Here is a 27354-nt window from a genome sequence, read left to right as displayed (position 1 = left end):
GCACAAATGTCCAACAAAATAATTAATAATTTCAGGCAAAAATCGTTGCAATCCTCAATTGCAACGATTAATTCCCTTTATACTTAGATAAGATTTAGTTTTAGTTTTTAGTTTTAAGATATCAATTGTTATACTGACATGCAGGTTAAAAAACCTGTTTAAAATACTGAATTGCCAAGACATGAACAATGTAAAAACACTTAGATATATATCATAACAATTAAGGCTGGTACGTTACTGCAGTAACTGGAGCACCTAGGTTAAAATGAAATGTAATTTATTTTGAATTTGGAACAAATAAAAAGTTAAAAAAAAAAAAAAAAAAAAAAAAAAAAAAAAAGGTATAAGGGGGGCGATGAAACTGGAGTGCTATTTTGCTTGAGTATTTCAGGAGTGATCCAGCTACGGCGCCAGTGAAGAGAGGATTGTTTTGATGGTAGGAGTAATTGGTCTCATAAATCTGAAGAGTTTTATGACTTGTCGATGAGCAGTTTGTCTTTCATAAATCTCATGTAAAATGTTCATTGGAATTTTTTTCGGGTGCAACCAAGTTTTACAAATTCAAGAATGTTGTTAAGATGCTCGATTCTTCCCCGACAGTTTCGGAACTCAGATTTAATAGCATAGCATACCACAGAACAAACTACGGCTACAACAACCAATTCGTACCTTCGCTTGTTCAATGTTGTCTGTGACGAATTTGATGTTAAACTTCCAGCACTAGCACGCACTGAGTATATCTAGATAGAGCTAGAATTAGGGTGTAACAGCTTTTGTAAACTATTCCTTCTCTCGATGATTTATAGGAATTGATTTGATTTCTTTATTAAAGAGACTTTCAGCCGTGGGCTGGGTCGTCTCGGAAATTTATAGGAATTCAAGGCACGTCCACGTAAAGCAACATAAATAACCATCGGGTAGGGTAAGAGGTAGATTTGCAGACGAGCAAAGTCTTTCAATGAATGGAATTAGCATCGCGGTTCGCGTAGTATATCCAGCTGCTGAAGTAGGTCAGCCCATAGTCGCCACCGTTCGTTGATATTGTGCGGAATTTCTTGGTCCCACTCTATTCCTATCGCCCAGAGCTCCTGGATCAGAATTTTACCGTGAATCATAAAAAAGACAATGAGGCCGAGCGGATCGAAAGGACTAATGACCACCCTGGCTACCTTACGCTTGATAGGAATATGGTCATTGTACAAAAGACAATGCAGATCTTCTCGCACACCGAAGGTATAGATGAATACGTCCTCGCTTGGAATCCACTTCATCCCCAATACCGACTCGGACTTCCCATCACGTTCCAGATGTAGATTTTTTAATTCTACTTCAGCCACATCACCTTTTCCTCGCAGGACTTCATGTTCGTTCGACAGGAAGCGTCGGACAGTGAAGCCTCCTTTGGAGTGTACCAGTTTGACCTCGTTCACCACTGCAATCGCCTCTTCAATCGTCTTAAATCTGTCCAAGTAGTCACTGTGCTTGTTCTTGTTGGCTGCTGCAGCTCTCGTAGATACTCGCTGGCAAACTCTTCGGCGTTGAGGTTCTTAACGTACTGCGCCGATGCCGGCGAACAGCATGATCCAAATGTGGCGACATCCATGACGTAGACTTGTCGAAGATCTGTTGGGCGAGAACGGAATACGAAACATTGCGACTGGAAGTCAGGTAACATCGGACAGCCATGGGATAGCCCAAGCGTAACTATTAAAATCGACGTATCTGATTTAGTAAACAATCACTTCAAGCGACGATTTGTGGCAACTGCTAGATCACTCGCAGAAACTAACAACAGCAGTTAGCAGTTAGCAGTTGAAGTTATTGTTTACAAAAGCAGATACGTCAGTGTTCACTCGGCTGTCGACAAAAGCAGGCCACTCTCGATGTGTGCCACGCGATCATCTGTTTTCTCGGCAGCAACCATTGCGTGGTCCATTGTTCTTCATCAGCAGTTCTTTCGGTCGATGCGTCGTCGACTTTGGAAAGCAACCGTTTCGTGATGAGTGTGTGAGTGCTGACCACGTTTTGCGTCCATTGGAGTCTCTCTCGGGTCCATACAGAGTAGAAACAGTGTTTATTTTTCCTTTGGCTTCTTTTCCGTCGATCTTGTTTTCCGTGCTGAGCACCAGTGCGATTTATGTGGAATGATAAACTTTGAGTCTGAAATTGAAACTTTAGACTAAAAGTCTCTTCTACAAAGTTGTTCCTTATAGTTAGGCCCTCATTTTTATGACAATGAGTTCTATGGTGGTTGCTATTATCATTAAAATAAAAAATCTAACTTTTTTGTTTGAATAAATTAAGGTATACATTCTTGGGCAAAGTTATAGCTGAGTTAATTTCAAGCAACTTTGTTGAAAATAACTTTTTTGAATCTCTTAAATTGGCCGATTTATAGCTATTTTCTTTAATTGAGTTAGGGTGGCTCTTAAAAACAGTTTTTTTGCTCTAGTTTTCTTATTTAGAATTTCTCAGCAAAGATGTTAGATCTTAAGAAGGCGCAATTTTTTGCTGCAAAAAGTTTGTCAATATCTTTCGCCGATCAGTTATTGACGTTTTTATACTAAAAATATGCACTTTTCAAATGTTAATATCTCTGGTTGGGGCAAACAAAAAAAAGTTTTCTTACGGCATTTGAAAGGACGTAAGTTATTCTCAATAACATGACAAAATTGGAGGTATTTTATTTTTTAAACTCGTATAAAATCAATTTAAATTTATTCATATTTTTTACTATATTTGGGTATATCTTTTTTATTAGAAGAGATACAGGCAGGCAACAAATTCAACTATAAAACATTCGTCTTAAAGAGTTTTAAAAGTCTCTAGAAGATGACTTTCATGACAAATTTCAAATAAAAAAGTTATTGACAAAAGATGGATTTCATAGGACCACTCTAATGGCAAATTTATGTAAAATGTGCTAGTATATTTGTTTAAATATTTGGACATTAAGTGTCTTCGAAAAAGGTTCTTTTCTTAAAAATTCCCTTCTATTGGTGTTTGCAAACGTCAGAGTGGTCCTCAAATTAGGGAATTTTTAAAACTAACTTTTTTGTTTTACAAAATAAAAACATGTGTTGTTTGAAAAAGTTGTAGCTAAGATAATTACAAGCAACGTTGTCGAAGAAAATTTTTTTCTATCTCTTAACGTTCTCATTTTAGAGTAAATTTTCGGAGTTGACTTAGGGTGTTCCTGGAAAAAATAGTTTTTAGCAATAACTTTTTTATTTGAAATTTCTCATGAAAGTTATCTTCTAGAGAAATTTAAAACTCTTTAGGGCGAATGTTTTAAAGCTGAATTTGTTGCCTGTATCTCTTCTAATAAAAAAAGATATATCCAAATATAGTAAAAAATATGAATAAATTCAAATTGATTTTATACGAGCATACCTCCAATTTTGTCATATTATTGAGAATAACATGCGCCCTTTCAAATGCCGTAAGAAAACTTTTTTTTGTTTGCCCCAACCAGAGATATTAACATTTGAAAAGTGTATATTTTTAGTATAAAAACGTCAATAACTCTTGATCGGCGAAAGATATCGACAAACTTTACGCCTTCTTAAGATCTACAAGTTATCTAAAGACACCTTTGCTGAGAAATTCTAAATAAGAAAACTAGAGCAAAAAAACTGTTTTTTAAGAGCCACCCTAGCTCAATTCAAGAAAATAGCTCTAAATCGGCCAATTTAAGACATACAAAAAAGTTATTTCCAATAAAGTTTCTTGAAATTAGCTCAGCTACAACTTTGCCCAAGAATGTATACCTTAATTTATTCAAACAAAAAAGTTAGATTTTTGATTTTAATGATAATAGGAACCACCCTAGAATTCATTGTCATAAAAATGAGGGCCTAACTATAAGGAACAACTTTGTAGAAGAGACTTTTAGTCTAAAGTTTCAATTTCAGACTCAAAACATATCATTCCACCTAAATCTGCATTCTGGACCACTGTGCATTGCTGCAATGGAAGCGCTTTGCCCCACGATGGCGTAACTGCCATACAATGAAACCACTGGAAGCGGCTCCAGTTCTGATGGAGGACGCTTTTTGGATAGCGGAAGATAAAGTGTTTATTGTGTTGTACCTTTTGACTATAGTTTTAAGATGTATTGTATAGTGACCAAGAATCATCGGCTCTGTAAAGTTAATTCGGTGGAGCCTTATCAAATAAAATTAATTAATGAACTCTAAAAGCAGATACGTCGATTTGAATAGCTACGCTTGAACTGTTGGGAAAGTTTGGGTTGTCAGTGTTCCATACTAGGCCTGTTTCGAGGTTCGAACCAGTAGGCGTGCGTCAGGTTGTCTTAAGCAAGAGGTGCGGCTCGAAAACGGCGTCTGTTCTCCATGTTAGGAGCGGCTGATCACCGTCCTAGTGCCAGCGTGGGACTTTAAACAGAGTTGTACACGATGATCTCCCGGTGATACAGGTTGTTGAGGCAGGCCTAACAAGCCGCCCCGGAAAAAAAACAAAGTTTCCAATAGAAAGAAATACGTATTGGAACAATCGGCACAGACCTACGCGACGAAATAAGGACTACGATTGGAAACTCGGAACATGGAACTGCAAATCGCTCGGCTTCCCGGGCTGCGATAGGTTAATCTATGACGAACTTCAACCACGCAACTTCGCAACTGCAGGAACTTTGCTGGACGGGACAAAAGGTATGGAAAAGCGGGCATCGAGCGGCTACTTTCTACCAGAGCTGTGGCATCACCAACGAGCTAGGAATCGGCTTTGTAGTGCTGGGTAAGATTGGCAGCCGATCAACGCGAGGATGTGCAAGTTGAGGATTAAGGGCCGTTTCTTCAACTACAGCATCATCAACGTGCACTGTCAACACGAAGGGAGACCCGACGACTAGAAAGAAGCGTTCTATGCGCAGCTGGAGCAGGTGTACGACGGCTGTTCGCAACGAGACGTCAAAATCGTCATCGGTGACATGAACGCGGCAATGTATAGACCGGCAATCGGGCCAACCAGCCGTATCGAACGACAACGGCCAACGATGCGTGAACTTTGCAGCCTCTCGGGGTATGGTAGTTCGAAGTACTTTTTTCCCCCACAAGGATATCCACAAAGCCACCTGGAGATCACCTGACCAACACACTGAAAACGTCGGGAAAGAACTATTGAAATTGGCAACACTTGACGGTCACTACGTGTCACCTACCTACCGTTTTATATATCAACCTTGGCTAGCTGTCAACAGCAGCAATGTGTTGTCTTGTTCATAAATTCAATCCGCGCTAAAATGTAAAAGAGGACAGTTTCAATAAACGTAGTTTGTTAGATAATTTCGTGTTTGTCGTTTTTTATTCGAAAACGTCCAAAAGGTTATGGGCTCAGCATCGCGAGTGAGCTGAACTGTGAAAGCAGTGAAATTCCAACCCGGACGAAGTGATTTTTTCCATGGAAAAGTGAAACGGTCGAAACCGCTATTTTTTTTGTATCCTGTTGATGTGGTGCATTGCAAAAGGCGGACATGAACCTCACGGTAGAAAAATTGAGTGACAATAATTATGAGGTGTGAAAATTCCGAGTTGATCTGTTGCTAATTCGCGAAGGCTCGGGCTATTATTGGTTTGTCTATCGAGGACAGCCAGATGTGTCATGTTATCAAAGCAACAACCGCGCGTGATATGTGGGAGTCTCTAAGGAAGCACCATACTTGGTCGACCCTGGCGACAAAAGTTCATGTGTTGCGAAAGTTGATGAGGATACAGCTTGCGGAAGACAGTAACATCAAAGATGAATACTAAGATGAAACAGTCAGAAGAAAAACTTTCTATTTTAGTGTCCTCTTTCACGGTCCCTTTAATCCAATGAACACCCCCCGTATGCAAGGTAATTTTGTGGTTTTGCCGCCCCCTCGGTAGAGATGAAATTTTGCGTTCTCTTTTATCAAAAAAATCACACCAAAATCAGAGATGTCCCATATTTTAAATTATTCGATTAACACCTAATCGATTATTTTTTGTTCGCTGTGCTGTCATTTTTCCACCAATGAGTGTGCAGCATATGTTTGAAACGATGGGTGATGATCCTCTGGTGAGGTTAATGCTTATATCAGCATGATATAACCGATTACAAATATTTTAATTTTCGGTTCGTTAATCGATTATTCGAATGAAAATCGGCCATCGCTAGATGAATGTGAAACGTCATTTCAAATTTAAGGTCGTACATAAATAATGATACAATTTGAAAGGGACCGGGGCTAATCACAAATTACGTCCCCATGGTAACTGAAATAAACACGAGTGCGGACCGGTTGGTAACATGGCTGATCACCTGGCGGAAATTTCGCGTTTGTCCAACCGTCTCAACAGTGGGGGTGAACCGTTAAAAGAGTGTTTGCTGGTGGCCATAATATTGTCGAGCTTGAGTGATTCCTATGACGGCTTGATAACAGCTTTGGAGAGCCGCCCCGAAGCGGAATTAACCTTGGAATTCATCCAGGGAAAGCTGTTGGATGAGTGGCATAAACGTTTAGAGAAAAGTGGTGCTAGTGGTGGTGTGGAGAAAGTTTTCAAAACGAATGACAGAGCGAAGATGGACAAAACGAAAGGAAAAGTGGTATGCTGCTATGAACGAGGAGTTGAAATCCCATGCCTTGAACGAGACATGGGAGCTGACGGAGTTACCAGTTGGCAGAAAACCTGTAGGATGCAAATGGATCTATAAGATCAAACGGAGCGCGTCGGGAGAGGTCACGAAGTACAAGCCTCGGCTAGTTGCTCAAGGCTATTCTTAACAATATGGCGACGACTATGACGAGATTTTTGCACCGGTGACTAAACAAACAGCGCTGCGAACGTTCTTGGCCGTGGCATCTCATCAGAATATGACACTGCAACATTTGGATGTAAAGACTGCCTACTTATATGGTCATCTCAAGGAGGAACTTTACATGAAGCAACCTCCCGGATTTGCTGAAAAGGGAAAGGAGAACTTGGTGTGCAGACTTCGTCGCAGCATATAAGGGCTGAAGCAGTCAGCCAGGTGCTGGAACCAGCTTCTGCATAGTGTTCTTCTGGATCTAGGGTTTAATCAAAGCGAGGTGGATCAGTGCTTGTATAAACAAGTTGTAGGAGGCGTTCAAATCTGTCTACTTGTCTATGTGGACGATATATTGATTAGTTGCAAGGATGCTACGCAACTGGATCGAATCTGCAGTGCTTTGAAGCAGAAATTCGACATAACGGATTTGGGAGAACCGTCATATTTTCTTGGAATGGAGATCGCTCGCAAGGACGGAAAGTACATTATTTCGCTTGAGGGGTACATTTAGAAGATAGCATCTCGTTTTGGACAACAGGATGCTAAGCCTTCGAGAAGCCCTATGGATACCGGATTCGTCGCAACAAAGGATACAAGCAGTCCGTTTTCGAACACCACGGTTTACCGTAGTCTGGTATGAGCACTCTTGTATGTAGCGGTGTGTGCTCGCCCGGACGTCGCTGTGAGTGTGTCAATTCTTGGACGTACGGTTTGCTCACCAACGGAAGCCGATTGGACAGCCGCTAAGAGGGTGCTTAGGTACCTAAGGACGACGAAATGTGCTAAGTTGGAATACGGGAATAACAGTGGAAAGCTGACTAGGCCGGTGATCCAGAGACTCGACGATCTACAACAGGTTTCGTGTTTATGTATGCAGGAGGAGCCGATTGCAGCACTGCGTGACGCTGTCGTCGATGGAGTCGGAGTATGTGGCTCTGGGAGAGGCCAGCCAGGAGGCAGTCTGGCTACGCAAGGTTTTGGATGATTTCGGAGAGGTTCAAAAGGGTGCAAATGCATTATGGAAGATAATCAGAGTTGCATACAGTTTGTTCATTCGGATCGTACCACACGTCGTTCAAAGCACATCGAAACCAAGCAGCATTAATTTAAGGAGTTGTGTGATCAAGAAGTGCTGCGGCTGGTCTATTGCCCTACAGAGACCATGGCGGCTGACATCCTGACCAAACCGCTTGGTATTATGAAGGTGACGAAGCTTTGTGCTATTATGGGATTAAATATCATGGAGTCCAGTGACAAAACCGTTGAGCAAAGCATTGAGGAGGAGTATTGAAATTGGCAACACTTGACCGACACTACGTGTCACCTCCCTACCGTTTTATATATCAACCTTGGCTAGCTGTCAACAGCAGCAATTTGTTTTCTTGTTCTTGAATTCAATCCGCGCTAAAATGTAAAAGAGGACAGTTTCAATAAACGTAGTTTGTTAGATAATTTCGTGTTTGTCGTTTTTTATTCGAAAACGTCCAAAAAGAACTCGGTCTTACCCGCGAAAACGTGCTTCTACTCCAACCAAGCAGACGGCTTGTATGTACCTTCGTGAAGGTCAACAACCTCGAACTTTCCGAGAAGATTGAGGAACAACAAGATATCAAGCACGAGTTCGTGTTTAATGGCAAGTCCTACAAACTACGGATTGCGATGGAGGACCAGATCGCAGTTTTCCTCGCCGACTACGGAGAAGTTATTAGTGTTCGCGACTTAATGTGGGATGACCGATACAGTGATTTTGGTGGTGTTAATACCGGTGTTCGTGTTGCTCGAATGGTAGTAACGAAGAACATTCCTTCACTCGTGACAATCCAGGGCGAAGAAACTGCGGTGGGATACAAGGGGCAACGGCAAACCTGCTTGCACTGCCATGAATTTGCACACATCGGCATCCCATGTGTTCAAAACAAAAAAACTGCTAGTGCAGGAGCTCGTAGCAGATCAATCCTACGCTAACGTAACGAAGGGAAAACCATCAAAACCTCAACCGATGAAACCGCTATCGGATCCACGAAAACCATCATCGAGCTCGACTTCAGAAACTTCGGGTTTGAAGGCAAGTCTCCTCGGAGCAAGTGGGACACGAGCTGCAGCAGCACAACGGAAAAACACAATGCCGCCACCGGCTGCACCAACTACAGCCAAACCCTCCGCAATGCAAGCTATTGTCCAACTCTCGCCGCTATCAATCCCGATCGGTAGCATCGTATCTCATCGCAGGACCGACAACGGACAGCTCACAAACATCTCTTGCTTCGAACAACAGTCGACGCACGCGGAGATGATATCACCTCCGAACACGAACACATCAGAGTTTCCGATGAAGAAATACAGCAATAATGGAGTACGTCAGCTGTAATATCGGAACCATAAATATAAACACCATCACCAACCAAACCAAGCTAAATGCCCTTTGTACGTTCGTTCGCACAATGGAGCTAGACATTATGCTTCTGCAGGAGGTTGAAAATTAACACCTTGCCTTACCCGGCTATATCGTTGTCTGCAATGTCGACCATGTGAGAAGAGGAACGGCAATTGCTCTAAAAGAACACATTAAATTCTCCCACGTAGAGAAAAGCCTGGACGGGAGATTGCTCGCTCTTTGTGTACACAACACTACGTTTTGTGATGTGTATGTCCAATCGGGTTACGTGCTTCATTCCGAACGAGAGCGGTTTTTTAACAACACAATCGCGCAATCACACATCCTTCTTGAAGGCGACTTCAACTGCGTGATTCGACAATGCGATGCGACGGGACACAACTCGAGTCCCGCTCTTCAAGCCACCGTTCAGCAGCTACATCTCTCCGTCCACGAGAGATGGAATACACTTACATCACACACAACTCCTCATCCAGGCTTGATCGGCTACATGTAAGCGCCGGTCTCCGAGAACAGCTGAGATCAACAGCTGTCCATGTGTGCTGCTTCTCGGACCACAAAGCCGTCACCGTGAGAATTTGCCTTCCCCTCCCCGACAGAGCACATGGCCGTGGTTTCTGGGCTCTCCGTCCCCACCTCTTGACCACAGAAAATATAGACGAGTTTCAAATACGGTGGCAATATTGGACTCGTCAACGCCGAAATTATTCGTCATGGATGGAATGGTGGCTGTCGTACGCAAAGCCTAAAATAAAGTCCTTCTTCTGTTGGAAGTCAAAAATAGCATTCGACGAATTCAATCGTGAACAGCAACGGCTCCACGATCTACTACGGCATGCGTACGATGGCTACCAAAACAACCGTGCCATGCTCACCACCATCAACCGGGTAAAAGCCGAAATGCTTTCAAATCAACGACGCTTCTCCGAAATGTTTGTGCGGACGAACGAAACATACGTTGCTGGTGAGCCGTTGTCGACCTACCAGCTAGGAGAGAGAAGGTGGCGAAGAACCACCATCGAGCAACTACGAAACGAGAGGGACGAGATCATCGGTGATTCTGCTGCGATACAGGATCATATGGTCCAATTCTTCATCGATCTATACGCACGCGGTCATGTGGATGAAGAAGAAGGAAAAGATGGACCCTTTCAGTGCGAGAGAGTCATCCCCGAGCAGGATGCCGTAAACGAAGACTGCATGAATGAGGTAACAACTGCTGCAATACTTTCTGCCATCCGCACAAGCGCAGTCAGAAAATCACCAGGCTCTGATGAGCTGCCGAAAAAGTTTTATCTGCGTACATTCAATGTGATACATCGTGAACTGAACCTGATTTTGAACGAAGCTATCAGGTCAAATTTCCTGAGTCAGTTCGTCGATGGAGTGATCGTGTTGGTGAAGAAACGAGTTGCGGGGACACTGTACTATGACTATGACTATAAAATTCTCTCGCGTGTCCTTAAACAGCGACTTGAAAATGTACTCCGTGCCCATGGTGTTTTGACTGGCTCGCAAAAATGTTCAAATACTGGACGCATTATCTTCCAGGCTACGTTATCATTGAAAGATAAAATTGCACAAAGCGAACAGGCAAAATCTCATGATTCATGAGATCATGTATTCGATCGTGTGGACCAACGCTACTTGTTCGATACGATGCGAGCTATGGGATTCAACCCGGCGCTTGTGGATTTGCTCTCCCATATATCAGCAGCTTCTTCTTCTCGCTTGCTTATCAACGGACACCTCTCTGCACCCTTCCGAATCGAACGTTCGGTCAGCCAAGGGGACCCTCTCTCGATGCATCTTTTTGTACTCTATCTGTACCCACTTTTGCGGCGTTTAGAACAAGTGTGTGGAGCAGATCTAATCGTCGCATACGCAGATGACATCAGTGCCATCGTCACCAGCGTCGATAAGCTTGATGCGATGCGGGATTTGTTCCGCCGTTTTGAAAGAGTAGCAGGGTCGCGTTTTTTTTTTTTATAGTTACTTTATTTGTACAGGCTCAATCGAATAAACTTTACAGAGCCGAGTTATTCTTTGCGTTATACATTATTACTGTCTTAAATTTAAAGTTAAAGGAACTGGACCGAGTACTCGCGGTTGTCTCGAGGTTAGTGGAGATTTACATTTTTTGGATGGGAAAAGGGAAGAAGGAGGTTTGAAATGTGGTTTACTATACAACTATTTAATTAATCCTAAAGCATGAAATTATTTCTATTCATCTTGAAAACAAACATTGAAAAAAAAACCCACACGTACAAAATACAAACTAAACACAAGGTTAATAAAACTTACAATCTAATGTTAATATTCTTAAAGTAAACATATATGAGTTTCATAAACTCCAGATCGCGTCCAGCCAAAATATCCCGAACTGGAACATTAGGTTGTCTACCTCGAGCCCGAAGGGAATCATAAAAATGTGATCTGACTCGACGATACTCCGCACAAGATCAAAGGATGTGATCAGCGTCCTGGTAACCTTGTCCACATTCACAGAGATTGCTGTCTCCCAACCCCACACGGAACAAGTGAGCGTTTAGACAATAGTGATTGGACATGAGACGAGACATCACGCGTATGAAGTCTCGACTCAAGTCCAACCCTTTGAACCATGCAAACTTTGACACCTTAGGGATAATTGAATGTAGCAGGGTCGCGTTTGAATGAAGCTAAAACAACGGCAATCGACGTCGGCCTCATTAACAACCCGTTAACTGTGCCGTGGCTTCGTACCGAAAACACCATCAAAATACTCGGAGTTATTTTCGCCAACTCGGTGCGGGTAATGACCAAGTTGAATTGAGACCTACTCGTGACAAACTTCACTCGGCACTCGTTACGTAGCCTAGCCTTACATCAAAAGGTAACGCTGTTAAATTCCTTCCTATCATCGAAGATGTGGCCAAAGCTGCAAATCTAAATACAACGGCGGCAAACGTTGCGAAGCTGACGGCTACCATGCGGAGCTATCTATTCCGTGGTGCATGTGCGACCATTCCGATGGAGCAGCTAGCGCGAAAACGGGAGGATGGCGGTGTCATATGTAGCTAAAATCATTGACGCCACTGTAAGAATTGAACTTACTAAATTTGTCGATAAGACAGAAAAATGCACATCATGCAATTGCACTCACGTCAGTAGCGTTCACTTCTACCATAGCCTTGCCAAACAGAATTATTAATTTACCTTTCCTACACCCAGAACAGCGAACCCGAATGCGCGGATCATGTTACATGTTTCAATATTCCATTGTTGACATTGTGTAAAACAGCCGCGTTAGTATTTCGTCCGCTTAAAGTTATTTTAACTCGTTTGACTTAAGTTTTTAATTTATTTGTTCAACGTTGAACGAGTATTTGTACCCGCGTGCGTTGCTTAATTGTGGAGTTCGCCAATAAATAGCTGTTTTAAACGTTTCCGAAGGATTTAATTCCAAACCGCATTTCTGTTTTCGTGCTGGCGATATTGTTTGTTGCTATCCATCAAATTTTTTTTTTTTTTTATTAATTTTTTTGATAAGGCTTAACCGAATTAACTTTACAGAGCCAAGGATTCTTGTTCACTATACAATACATCTTAAAACTACACCGTTCGAAAAATTCATGTAAATTTCTGCGAGATATAGCGCACATAAAATTAACGCTAGACTTGGCATAAATTTACGTGATATTTCGTGTAAATTTAAGCGCAATATCGCATAAATATGCAATATTGTATGCAAGTTTGTAAACGATTTCACTGTTTATGCCAAGTATAGCTCAAAATTAAACAAAGGGAGATTTTACGCGATAGTTAAAATTCAGAATTTTTTTCTGTGTATAGTCAAAAGGTACAACACAATAAACATTTTATCTTCCGCTGTCCAATAAGCCTCCTCCATCAGAACGGGAGTCGCTTCCAGTGGTTTCATTCTATGGCAGATTCGCCAACGGGGGTCAGAGCGCTTCCATTGCAGCAACGGACGCAAAACGTGGTCAGCACTCACACATTCATCACGAAACGGTTGCTTTCCAAAGTCGACGACGTATCGACTGGAAGAACTGCTGATGAAGAACAATGAGGAGGACCGCACAATAGTTCCTGCCGAGTAAACAGACGATCGCGTGACACACATCGAGAGTGGTCTGCTTCTGTCGACAGCCGAGTGAACACGAACAAATTTTGTTTGTTCGCTGTGAAGATGGAGAAAAAACAATGCAGAAAATGCAAAATGGAAATAAATGAAATCGAGCCGTTGCGCTGCGGCTTTTGTGAGATTTATCTCCACATCAGCATGCAGTGTAGTGGTTTCAACCTCAGCCGTGCGAGTAAAGATCTATTCTCGCAAGGCAAGGCTTTATTCGTTTGCTCAACTTGTCGGGCTAAACTGAATGGCAGAAGTGTGACCTCGTATTTTGCTGATGAGCTCCCGCAAAAAACGAACTCCAATGATGGACTACCGGCCCAGGTTCAACAGCTGCTCAAGTTGGTTGAATCGTTGAGTGACAAAGTCGACAAGTGCATTCCCATTGATACTCCTGCTGAGAGACCATCGCATCGAACAAGGAATGGAAATGCATGGCCCCAACTGGGTGTTAAACGTCGTCGTGGTAACGAAGGCGAGCCGATGCACACTGGGAACAAAATCGAAACAATGTGTTAAAATTCAATCACTTCGGTGCTCGCTGGAAAAAGGACTAGAAAATAGTCATTCTTATAGAAAAAAGTTTCAGGAATCGATTGGAGTGGGTTTCATCTTGGACACGATAGGGTAAGTTGGGGTTTTTCACAGTTTTGCCCTAAAATCTCCTATTTTGCATGATTTGAATGCTGTATCTCAAGATCTTGACTATTAAGACGGATGATTTTTTCGGCAAAGTTGATCAGGAGGTCAAGTACTGTTGGATGATAGACAGAAAAATTCGGAATTCTTCCACTAGGCGGCGCTAGTGAGCATTCGAAGTGTATATGTTTGTGCTGCTGTATCTCAAGATCCTGACTATTTAGACGGATGATTTCTTGGGCAAAGTAGGATAGTAAATTGAAATCAAATATTTCAAGGCGGCCTGCATATGTTAGAGCGAGAAGATAAAGTATCGATGACACAGTTTCACATGTGCATCCCTAGATAGTTTGTATATGAGAGAGAATCTCTCCCGCCGGTCCGCTCTTGATCCTTATGTACATACAGCTGACGATCGATTGCTAACGATCGGGTCAGCTGTGTGGCACATAGGTAGACAGATAGAAAAAGATCAGTTATAATAAACCGTCGCGGAAGACACATCGTTTGTTTCGTCCTTTACCGTAATAAATGTAATTTTGTGTTCGCGTAATAAAGTGTATTTTCGTTGTGTAAAACCGTACTTTTCATGTGTGTCCGAAAGATTTCCCGCGACGGGCGCGAACATTTGATTTCAAAAGTTGATCAGGAGGTCAAGGACTTTTGGATGATGGACAGAAAAATTCGGAATTCCTCCACTAGGTGGCGCTAGTGAGCATTCGAAGTGTATATGTTTGTGCTGCTGTATCTCAAGATCCTGACTATTAAGACGGATGATTTCTTCGGCAATGTTGATCAGGAAGTCAAGGACTGTTGGATGATGGACACAACAATTCGGAATTCTTCCGCTAGGCAGCGCTAGTGAGCATTCGAAGTGAATACGTTTGCACTGCTGTATCTCAAGATCCTGACTATTAAGACGGATGATTTCTTCGGCAAAGTTGATTAGGAGGTCAAGGACTGTTGGATGATGGACAGAACAATTTAGAATTCCTCCGCTAGTTAGTGCTATCTATGATCTTCTCTGGCTATTACGACCCAACTGTAACTTAACGCCTGCTCTCAACTTAGTGCTCTAGATGCACTTCCACAGTTGTTAATTGAAAGCTTTCCAAGCCTGTTCGATTTTTACATGTGTATATTGTGTGGCAAGTACAATAATATACTATGCCCAGGAAAGTCGAGAAATTTTCCAATCTGAAATCCTAGACCAACCGGGATTCAAACCCAGCCACCTCCAGCATGGTTTGCTTTATAGTCGCAGGCTCTACCGACCGAGCTTATGGAGGCCCCCTGATCTATGAATGTATGCTATCGTATGTTGCTATTGATCTCAGTGATTTGTCTGTGCTATGTCTGACACCACCGACCTCTGCCCCAAAATTTTGGCTCTACGTGTCATGATTACACCCGCAAATAACTGTAGAGGACATTCAACAACACCTGCTGAAGTTGTGCGTCTAATTCCCAAGGAAGCTGATGTGACGAAGCTGACTTTCTTCTTCTTCAAAGGCGACTTGGACCCTTCTTTGAAAGAACTAGCTCTCGACGCTTCAACGGGGCCTGATGGAATTCTATTCCGTGAATTCATCGATAATTCAAAAAACCAAACCGCATCCAACAGCAATGCATTGACAGGCCCTAAGGTTGACACCATCATCGATACTCATTCATTGCGTCTTTCTTTGGATGGTGTAAACCCTAGGGTTTCCACCAGAGGTCAGTATCGGTACCATTCATCAACTATTCCCGCGCCTGATATTTCCTTGTTGCAGAACACGACCTGCGATGATAACCGTTTATGGGATTACTATCAAAATGTGCGAGGACTGCGGACCAAGATTGATGACTTTTACTGCAACACCCTGGACTGCAATTTCGACATCATTATTTTAATCGAGACGGGGCTCAACAACGCTATCAGTTCGACGCAGCTTTTCGGAAGCAACTACAATGTGTACCGGTGTGACCGAAACCATATGAATAGCAGCAAATCTCGTTTTGGAGGAGTTCAGATTGCGGTGCATCATCGTTTCATAAGCAGCAGTATCGCTGCAACCAGCGGAAAAACATTAGAGCAAGTGTGTGTATCGACGATGATTGGTTCCAAGCGGCTACTGCTGTGCGCTATATATGTCCCTCCGAACAAAAGCAACGATCGCACTGTACTAGATGCGCATATTCAGTCGATCCATGAGCTGCATAACAGAGGTTCTGACAACGAATGCATGCTGGCCTGCGGTGACTATAATAAACCTGGAGTGTTTTGGAACTGGTCTGACGGCGAAAGTCGACCTGTGAACTCTGTGCCATTACCAATTGCTAGCTCCCTACTGATTGATGGCATGGATTTCCTTAATTTGCATCAGATGAATCTCGAGCGCAACCACTTGGGACGCATTCTCGATTTGTGCTTGTTGTCTGCTTACCATCTCTAATTGTCAATGGTGTACAGCTGCATGATGAGAATGACAGTGATAGAATTGCGTTAGACTACAACAAGATTGATTTCGATGCTCTATTGGATTTCCTGTCGAGTATCGACTGGGATATTCTTTTTGATGGAATGAATGCTGATGAAATGGGTGAAACGTTGTGCGTTATGCTAAATGATTGGATGGATGCAAATGTACCGATTCGTCGACCTGCTGTTTTTCCTGCCTGGAGCACTGCATTGCTACGAAAACTAAAACGCAAACGAAATGCTTCGCAACGTAGATTACGGCGATTTCGTTCTCTGGCTAATAAACGTAGCTTTCACTTGGCGTGTAACGAGTACCGTAAGCTTAACTCTTCGCTCTACAAATCGTACGTTTTACGTGTGCAAACTAACCTAAGACGAAACCCGTTTGGAAGTACGTAAACTCGAAGAGGAAAAATGCTACTATGCCCGCAACCATTTTTCTCAGTGATGTTGAAACATCGATAAGCGACGAGAAATGTGAACTCTTTGCTGCTCATTTTTCGTCAGCATTTGTCACAGAATCTGTCGACTCTGCTATTTCGGATGTTCCTGCGAGTCTTGTAGGCGTGGATACCTTCGAAGTAACGCCCTTAATGGTAACTAATGCCGCGAAGAAAATTAAAAGCACCTTCACGCCTGGACCAGACGGCATTCCTCCTGTAGTGTATTGCCGTGCTATTGGAGTTTGTTGTCTCAAATCTTCTGGATTTTACCACGACGTGTTTCGAACAACTGGATAATGGGGCGCAAGTAGACGTCATCTATACGGACCTAAAAGCAGCGTTTGATACGATCAACCATGATATTCTGTTGGCTAAGCTATCCAAACTCGGCACATCAAATCGGTTGACATCGTGGTTTTGCTCGTACCTGACTTACAGGTCTTTGTGAGTTAAACTTGATTCCAGTACTTCCTCGTATTTTACGAACTCTTCGGGCGTACCACAGGGTAGCAATCTTGGCCCGTTGTTGTTTCTTTTATTCTTCAACGACGTATTGCTTGTACTTGGAGATGATAGCAGGCTTGCGTATGCGGATGACCTAAAGCTGTATTTCGTGGTGCGATGTACTGAGGATTGTATTCGTCTTCAATCGCTATTGGATCTATTCGTTAGTTGGTGCAATCGGAATTGGCTTACCGTGAGCATACCAAAATGCATGGTAATGTCGTTTTACCGCATCAAGCAGCCGATTATTTTCAATTATGCCATCAACGGTGTTATACTGCAAAGAACCGACCAGCTCAGCGATCTTGGCGTTCTACTAGATAATAAATTATCGTTTAACCTCCACTGTACTGGTGTGATCACCAAGGCTAACCGTCAGTTAGGATTCGTGTCGAAAATATCAAAAGACTTCTCTGACCCACACTGCTTGAAAGCTCTTTATTGCTCCCTTGTTCGACCTATCCTGGAAAACGCCTCATAGGTCTGGTTTCCTCATCAGTTGACCTGGAACTTGAGGATCGAAGGTGTTCAGCGAAAGTTTATCAGAATGGCATTGCGCCGTATTCTGATCGCTGCAATTTGCTGAGTTTGGAAACCCTGGAACGTCGACGGAAGAATCAACAGGCAGCATTTGTTGCATAGTTATTGAATGGGGATGTTGACTGCGTGAGTCTTCTTTCGCTGTTAGATATCCGAGTGCCGCCGAGATCATTACGAAGTGGTACCTTACTCCAACCACGATACCATCGAACAGCATTCGGTTACAACGAACCACTAACAACTATGATGCGTACGTTCACGGCTGTTGAAGAATTGTTTGAATTTGGGGAACCTTCTGCTCGCTTTTTGACGCTTTGAACGCATGAATGGTATAGTTTTTAAGATATTTCATGTAGACAACAGTCAGATGATTATTATTGTTATTTTTCCTTGATTTGTTTTCCGTCGATCTTGTTTTCCGTGCTGAGCACCAATGCTACCGACGCCAGGGAGGCAGCTCCCACACCTAGGCCCTACCTATCGACCCATCAACTCATGAACCGGGGACCAACGGCTTTACTTCGGCGTGATCACAGATGTTATGCCTCAGAACATCCCGACGGCGCCGACTGAGATTGAACCCAGGCCTGCTGGGGTGGGAGGTATTCACGCTTACCACTACACCACTGGCGCCGCTGAGTCAGATGATTAATTAAACAAATAAATAAATAAATAAATAAATACGCTAATAGCCTAGCAGGCACATTGACATCAATGAAACAAACAAAGAATTGTCACACCGTTATAGGCAGGCATGGAAAATCATTTGCATTCATTTCATACATTCATTTACATTCATTTGCCTCTAACTTTTTTCATCAACAGCATTCCGTAAAATGATATATGAAGCTTTAGTAGGTTTTGTTATAAGCTACAACTTTTGCTCATAATTTGAATCTGTATCTCTTATGCATGACGAACCAGAGTGAACAGAAGCCACTACTGTTTTTCAGTGAATGTATTTTACATTCACTGAAAAACAGTAGCAAGTTCTGCCCGCTTTAGTTCGTGATGCATAAGAGGTACATATTTAAATTATGAGCTAATAACAAAACCTACAAAAGCTCCGTACATAATTTTGCGGAATGTTGTTGATGAAAAAAGTTAGAGGCAAATGAATGTAAATGAATGTATGAAATGAATGCAAATGATTTTCCATGCCTGGTTATAGGCATCTCACTTTGCATACAGTAATTAAATATAAATCACACCATACCAATGCAACAAATTGTAAAGTGTATTATGACAATAACTCCGTATATAAACCCAAGCAGTGGATTGCGATTCTCTCCTGCCAAACTTGGGATACACAGGTTTGGACACCGCTAAAAGGAAAAGAAATTCCCAAGGTTCTGCGACCTCTTCTGCCCTCTGGGATAAACAGATGAGGACACCGCATCCATTCCTTGATTATGCCGCGAGCCTGTATACTTGTAAAAAGGCATAATAGCGGTCTCAAATTAAAACTACCAGCGTTCAAGTGTAAGGCATTGCTCATTAATCGGCACTTGCAGGAAATGATCTCCCTTCCTTATTATAGTTCTTTTCTCAACCAAAACCAAGTAAACTACCCCCCCCCCCCCACCCCCTCCCTACAGACTCTTCCTGCCTGAACATAATCCTAAACAATTTTCCAAACTTCCCCTTCCAAATCCGACAACACCCCGAACGTACATCCAGACCGAAAGTCGAAACAGCAAATCCAGCAATCAACTGGCCCCGCGTGTGGAAGAATATAGCTGCTCGTGATTTATTGCCTTCACAGCGCAGCTCTCCCTACATGTGGACGAATCAAAAATTCTCAAATCGGCAACTGATGTTTACCATGAGAAGAGCGGATGGAGAAAATTGCTTTCACTGCACTACGTGTATTCAAACAATACAACACAAATTCTTCGGCTGCCCCAGTCTACGGACTGCTTACGACTTGCTACAACAAAGGCTGCTGGTTGTGACTGGCAGGCGACGATCTCTTCACTTCGATGATCTTCTCCGGCCCTCACTGTAGGGGGTAGCAGCGAATAATAGAACATTGATAATGAAAGCTTTGTTAACTTATATCACCTTCATTGATAGCTGTAATGGGCGGATCGATATAGATGAACTGAAATTTAATTTTGAAGTCGAGGTTTAAATAATTCTGTGAATAATTTTCACTAAACAAACAAACGACAAATATACGTACTTTTACAAAAAAAAAAATTGTACGATCCCGTACTAAAGGAATCTTGACTGTACGTCAAAAGTACATAACAGTTTGATTTCCATTCATCGTTCACATACCGTTGAATTCTTTATCTCCCAGTCGGCATAAGCAAAAGACAAGACGGCAATTATTTTTCCACTGCTTCGGAAAGAAACGTGTCATACCTTGTTCGGATGTTTTACTTCTTATGTACATTCTGTCGCGCGAGTGCTTCAATTTTGATTCTTATTATCATGAATATGGCTTCTGACAGGCTAATGTATCCCAAATTGTTCCCGGAAACCAAACAGTCGAAATGTGTTAATACAGCTTCTTTCATTCCGTGCCATCGTCGTCGAGTGGCGTAAGCTCGCAAATATGTCGCTCATCTTGGTTCTGTCTACAAGTGTTTATCGTCACCACCCATCCTCACGCAACACCCTCGAATCACTTCATCCCATCATGGGGGATAAAAGCTTTTCCAATTTCCACCCAAATTGCCACAACAAAAGCGCACTGTTACATACACACATTCACTCTTCAATTCCACCCATGAGCGAGCAAATGATTCAATGCAAATATTCTTCTCTTTTTCTTCCCTCCCCATTTACCTGCACAGAAAAGTCACCGGACCCGTGATGCTGACGAGGCGTGCTACCATTATGCTTCGGAGATTGACCCGGCCCAGCTGAGCCCCAAGCGAAAGCGGTCCTCATCGCAGCTGTCGACGGCAACCACAACCTATGTGACCCAACTGGGCGGCGGAGGCTCGTCCAGCTTTACCGGCCTCAGTGGGGACAGTGACTGCTCGAAGATAGTCGGCACCAGAAAGAATCACAAGAATGGCCATTATGAGCTTGTCGACATCAATTCCATGTCCAAAACCACAACATCAATCGTCGGCAATGGCGGCGGCGGCGGCGGAGGCGGCAGTGGTGGTGGAGGTGGGTGCCGGAATGGTGCCGACGAAGAACGAATGTCCCAGGGTAGCCAGCAGGTACAATCACCGGGCGCAAAGCGCAACTCCACCATACACTACAAGCTGGCTTCGACGACGGAGCTCTGGTCGTCGGCCAATAACGTTTTCAATCAACAGCAAAAACCGCAAACGGCAAATCAATCGGGTGGTTTGAGGCGTACCAATACCATTAGTAACTCAATTATGACGTCGACCACTACGGCCTCGGCATCGACGGCGGCCGGACGTAATATGCGGATCCATCAGAAGTCCCTTTCGTCGCGGATCCTGTCGATGAAGCGCGAGAACAAAACGACCCAAACGCTCAGCATCGTGGTCGGCGGCTTCATCGCGTGCTGGCTGCCCTTCTTCATCCACTACATCCTGACGCCGTTCCTGCCGAAGGACCTGGCCGCCCCGAAGCTGGGCGAATTTTTCACCTGGCTTGGCTGGATCAACAGTGCCATCAATCCGTTCATCTACGCATTCTACAGCGTCGACTTCCGGGCGGCCTTCTGGCGCCTCACGTTGCGACGGTTTTTCCGCAATAGCGAAAAGGCACCCTTCGCCAACATCCACAACATGTCCATGCGGAGATAAGCTCCGCCACCCAACCCATCATCATCAGTGAGTGCAACAAATCATCCGACACTTGGATTGGGGGAGGGGGGATGGTTTTATACAAAAGTTGCAATTGCTGCGTGTGGTCACGGACGTGGTTTCGCGACTTTCGGGACGTCAACACATCATCGGATTATGTACGGTTATTATAAGTTATACGTATGATAGGAGCAGGATGCACGGCTGATTCGGTTTCATCCTGTTTGTAGCCAACTTGCGGCGTCACGTTTGGAACATAAAGCTTGAAACATTTTTTTTTTTGCTGTCGTGCTTTTGGAATGGGATCAATCTGGTAAAGAAATGATTTATTCTTTTGCATTTATTGTGAATACATTTTGTCAACCTGAATAAAGGGTGAAACGAGCAAAGAGTAGCCACGTTTCATTTAGTTTTGCACAATAATAATTGACATAATCTAATATTTTGTATTTTTTATCTTGAGATTATCATAGACCTATCATAAATTTTCAAAAAAAAGTTCTAGACCCAATATTCTGGATATTTTACATTGAGCTCTTGAAAGTTGTCCAAGCCTACACTGATAAAAAAAAATTACGTAAAATTCACTTGAAATGGCACGTATCTACTTTCCACCACACTTTTCAGGTGAATAATACGTGTTTTGAGGGGAGAGATTACATTTGAGTGGTTCACATAGAAATCAATTGATTTTCCCATAAATTTTATCGGACTTTCCGATAATCTTCAAAAGTTACGGTACTTGATTTTGTAGTAACGATAAAGTGAATTGGGTTCTTTAAGGGTATTGAGGTAAATGCATATTCGTAATCTGCATTAAAAATGGAACCCAAACCCAATATTTCATCAATTTTGGTACACTGGAACTATCTTAAATAAGTACGATAACATTTGCAAAAATCACCTTATTAGCGCCCCTCGGTGTCGCTTTGTATGGGAGTGAGCTGTCAGTTTGTCATTTTAGTGTCAAACAATGAAGTTATTATTTTGCTCTAAATCTTGATTTAAAAGTCGAGATGAAGTGTGGGATCGAAAAAAATATCGCTCTGCTCAGAAAACGAAGCTCCTTCAGATGATATATAAAAACCGATATATTTTTCAAAATTAAAGAACCCAATTGGTGATAGACTATATATGTTGCATTCTAGGGAAAACACAAATTAACATTATTTAATAATTGGCGCACTGATGATCTCGAAGTTAAAGTTAACCGTTTAGTAGCACCCTTATAGTTCGTCAGTTGTTGATTGTTAGCTCCTCGAAAAATCCATTCCCGTTTTCTGTAATTTCATTTTTAATTTATAAAATAGTGTTATTTAAAAAAAAAAATTATAAAACTAACGCTTGAAAACATCAAGAAGCCTGGTAATTCCAACTCGTCCAACAACGACGAAAGCGCACTTTCTTCTATCGCAATTTTTGAACTACGAGTACGACAAATACCATGATATCACGAAAAACTTTCTTAAATTTCACATAACCTTCACCAGCATGACATGTGGACTGGTCCAGTAAATCCAGTGGAATCCATTACCATGTCATTGCATTGTATGTACGGCACGTGAACCTTATTGAATTCCAATTTTGAAGAAGTTACCTGAATTCAGGCTTGCTGGAGCCTCACTCGCGAGTTTGAAATGAGCCGAGCGTAGCATTTTTATGAGGAGTAGAATGCCTACTGCCAAATCATTCCAATGAGCTTCAGAGCTTGTGAGCGAAGGGGGATAAAATGAGAGTGAGGTTTGCTGCCATTCATGTTCATGTTTTCTATCACACGCTCTTACTTTCACTCTGGGTGAACTCTGAGCTTCTTGCGTCGAGCAAAAAAGTCATCCGGAGTCTCGAAAAGCGCACTTCACGTCAAATCATCCACTCGCTGAAGTTCACTCTCCCTCTCTCTCGAGAAGTTTTTGTTTACTTCTTCCATATTCCTGCTGCCACTCACTCGAGCTGGCTAAGCTCGCAGGACAAGAGTGTTATAAAACCTCCAGTGTCTTTGAGGAGTTTCAGCAGGCTGGTGATGCCTGAATTTTAGGTAAAAAGTACCTTTCCCGTTGGTTCATTGCATTATGTCGAAAAATGGTCTAGGAAAATTTTCAAGCTCTCGACATTTGTTCAAAAGCCAGAAATTTGAAAAATCTTTGACCCCCGGTAGCTTTAGTTTTTGTCCAAAAAATCATGTCACAGATTCTTGAGTTCCTTTTAAAGCCCATTAAATTGTATTGTATTTTGTTCATATTAATGTTCTGGTTATACAAAAACAAAAATTTCAAATTGAAAACCCTAAAATGTATTCCTAAATCTCTAATTTTATTCGATTGAGATTTGAAATCCTAGACGCATTCAAATTTGTTTTATGTCCGTGATCGTTCCATCTGGAAAAGTTTTCCTTGTGCCAAATGATGATTTTTTTTTGATAATCTACGATCTAGAAAAGTTGTTAAGATCCCAGAGTTATGATTCTTTTTCTATGTTTCAGATGTTACAGAAGATTCTATTCTTGGGCAGAATGGAGCAAAGTAAAAAGACGACCAGTTCGTTATAGCGACTACAAAGAAGAGAAGGATCTTTTATTCATATACTCATGACTAACTTAGATCTATATACATTTAATTTTAGACTGCAGTTCTTTGTGTTGCTAAATGCATCGCTTTATATATATCCTAGATCTTAAAAAATCCTGTCCTAAAATTGTAAAAAAATGTCTAGAAGTCGACAAAGAGAATCTGTCAATGTTGCTTAGGACCTAATGCAATGTTCAGCTTGAAACCACCACCTGCCCGACCAAACAGTTTTCTTGTAAATTTCATCTGATTTTTTTTCCTAAGTTTTTTTTTTAGTTCTGTTCCTGTTGCAGTATAACATTTTTGATCAATGTTAATTAAACAGCTGTTTAAAAAGCGCCTTCACAAAGAATGATTTGAATTAAAGACGCAACTTACAGTCAGTCTCAGAAGGTGTCATCAATGATGCATCAAAAAGTGGGATTGTTATGGTAAAAATAGCCACCAGCAACTTTCGATGCTTTGCCAGCAAAAGCACAAGAAATACATAAAAAAAAATAGAATGTCAAAGCTTGCTCCGTTAAATTATTTTTTATAAGCTCACGTTTTGTTCAAGCAGTAACAACTTTATTTCGGTAGAAAACTGCTTTAGAAAATTATCGTATTTTATTTCGGCTTAGCACTACGACAAATCATGATCCTAGCGCCAAATTTGGCACCGCTTATTTCAATCACTTCCAGAAGGGATACAGGAATTTAACTGTCCTCACTCAAGGAATCAACAATATCTTTCCTTTTTCTTCACAACAAACAATTTCTGCAACACAGCTCGCTCGGGTCGGTAAAAGGACAAATTGTTGGCAAGCTACTTTACGAAGTAAAGCCGAAGATAATACACGTGTTGTTAATGGGATTTTTTGTTATGTTTTTCTCGATTCCGATAAAGCTATGTCCTGAACCATGTAGTATATTGCAACAAAACAGGCAAGCAATATTTTTCATTATCCTTCTAACATTCCGATCGAGCTGTGCAGTGAGAGCTTGTTGTGGTAGTCGTTGCAAAGTCTTTATCGTTGGTTTTTACTTATTTACTTGTGACTAAACATCAACTGGTGTTATTGGCCCCAATGATTTAACCTAAACTAAACATGAAAAGTACTAAAACTAAACATCAGTAAGTACATAGATAGTCATCTCGTAAAAAAGAAACATTACTAGACAAACTACATCTCAACTACAATCTACACACTTAATTTTGTTTACCGAACCTCGGCAATTTTTGCTCGGCAATCGGATTTACTGAGATCTTAGCATGCTGTCGTAGTAGGCAATCAGCTGTCGCTTTCCCCGGTTACGTTGTTGGGAAGCCCTCACTGGCAACGACCCGTTACCTGTTTGTGAAAATTAATAACTGTTCATTCCACAATTGCACTTCGTGTAGTACAGACAAAACATATACTTCGTTTGGAGTCTCCCGTTTGTTCCTTCAAGAGGTTATGTGCACCACCGCGAAGGACATTTCGTGCAACATCCCGTTGCTGCGTGGAAGCGGAGCTGACTTCCAAAACTGGAGTTATCGAGTGCGCCTATTCCTGGAAGTCAAAGGCGTCGCGGATGTGCTGACCGAGGTGGCTCCAACGGAACAAGCTGCAAAGAAGAAGTTTGAAGAAACGGACCGGATCTCCAAGGCGTTGCTGGTGGGTTGCCTGTCAGACGAATGCCTCGAGATCGTTCGAGAGAACGCGACCACGAAGGAGATGTGGGTCAGTCTGGAGGCGGCTTATGCGAAGAAGTCTGTCGCGAGCCAAACGTTAGTACGGAAGCAGTTGAATCGTTTGCGGATGAAGGAAGGGGGCATGCGGACGCATCTACTTGAATTTGACGGGCTCGTGAGAAAATTGAAGACGGCCGGAGCAACTCTGGCGGAAAGTGATCCGGTGTCGCAGCTTTTCTTGACGCTTCCAGACTCTTTCGATCCCATAGTCACGGCCCTGGAGAACGTCGCGGAAGAAGACCTGAATTTGGACCTCGTCAAGCAGCGTCTATTGGCTGAAGAAAGGAAGCGATCCGACCGGCAGGGCGATTCAGTTGAAGACAAGTCGGCAGCGTTCTCGGGTGACTCAAGATCCCAAAAGAAGTCCCAGAAATTCCTCGGTAAGTGCCACAAATGCGGGCGTCGCGGCCACATGAAAAAGGATTGTCGCCAGCGTGAAGCCAATTCAGCGAAGAAGGATGCCATCAGTTTCATGGCCGATGCAAACACTGCGGAAAAGCGGCCTGAACGAATCCTTTTCAAGCTTGATTCCGGGTGCAGTGACCACCTGGTTGGCGACAAGTTCGTTTTTGCTGCCCTGAAGAAGATGACCAGTCGCGTGGAGATCAAGGTCGCCAACGAAGGAGAAGCTATGCTCGCTGAACAGATTGGCGAAATCAACGTGACCGGCAACAAAGGTGTACATTTCAATCTGAAGAATGTGCTCTACGTTCCAGAACTACGTGAAAACCTGATATCCGTCAGGAAGATGGCCAATGCTGGGATCGATGTCTTGTTCTCTGGAAACGTAGCAGTTCTGAAGAAAAGTGGTAAGTTACTGGCCACTGGACACCTTCAAGGCAGCCTGTACGAGCTTGAGCTGTCGTTGGAGGAAGTTGAAGCGAATCACTGCGAAGTATCGATTGGAAACCTGTGGCATCGTCTACTGGGGCATATCGGCCAACGCGGATTGAAGACCATGGCCCGGAAAGGAATGCTGAAAGGTATGAATGAAAAAAAAAACAACCAAAATTGATTTCTGCGACGCCTGCGTGCAAGCCAAGCAATGCCGAGAACCGTTCAACAAAACGCGGGCTAGGGCCAGCCGGCCACTGGAGCGGATTCATTCTAATGTTTGCGGACCGATCGATCCGCCGGCATGGGATGGTTCTTCTTACATAGTCAGTTTCATCGACGACCATACTCTTTTCTCGATGATATATTTGCTGAAGCGCAAATCGGAGGTATTCGAGAAATTTCAGGAATTCGAAGCAAAGGTCACAGCTATGCTGGGAAAGTCCATTTCAAGAATGACGGTGGACCAGGGACGAGAGTACTGTTCCACAAATCAGATGCAGTTCTACAAGAGAAAGGGATACAGATAGAGACAACGGTTGCGTACACGCCCCAGCAGAATGATGTAGCGGAGAGGTTCAACCGAA

General features: G+C 42.7%; 1 protein-coding gene across 1 annotated transcript in view; it reads left to right on the top strand.

Annotated features, from left to right (window-relative positions):
- The window catches only part of LOC135698751 (alpha-1D adrenergic receptor-like), a 204412-nt gene extending 182374 nt beyond the window's left edge, over nt 1–22038 (top strand). Inside the window, exon 6 of the mRNA XM_065218878.1 lies at nt 20717–22038. Within this exon, the coding sequence (XP_065074950.1) occupies nt 20717–21655 (939 nt within the window). The 3' untranslated portion in view covers nt 21656–22038. The remainder of the gene's footprint in view (nt 1–20716) is intronic.
- The last annotated feature ends 5316 nt before the right edge of the window (nt 22039–27354 follow it).

The sequence above is a fragment of the Ochlerotatus camptorhynchus genome, unplaced genomic scaffold (assembly GCF_037179485.1).
Source record: "Ochlerotatus camptorhynchus isolate MF236.1 unplaced genomic scaffold, CSIRO-AGI_Acam_v1.1 ptg000094l, whole genome shotgun sequence".
NCBI classification, from domain to species: Eukaryota; Metazoa; Arthropoda; class Insecta; order Diptera; family Culicidae; genus Ochlerotatus; species Ochlerotatus camptorhynchus.
Note: the sequence above shows the minus strand (reverse complement) of the source record. Positions and strands in the feature narration are given on the sequence as shown.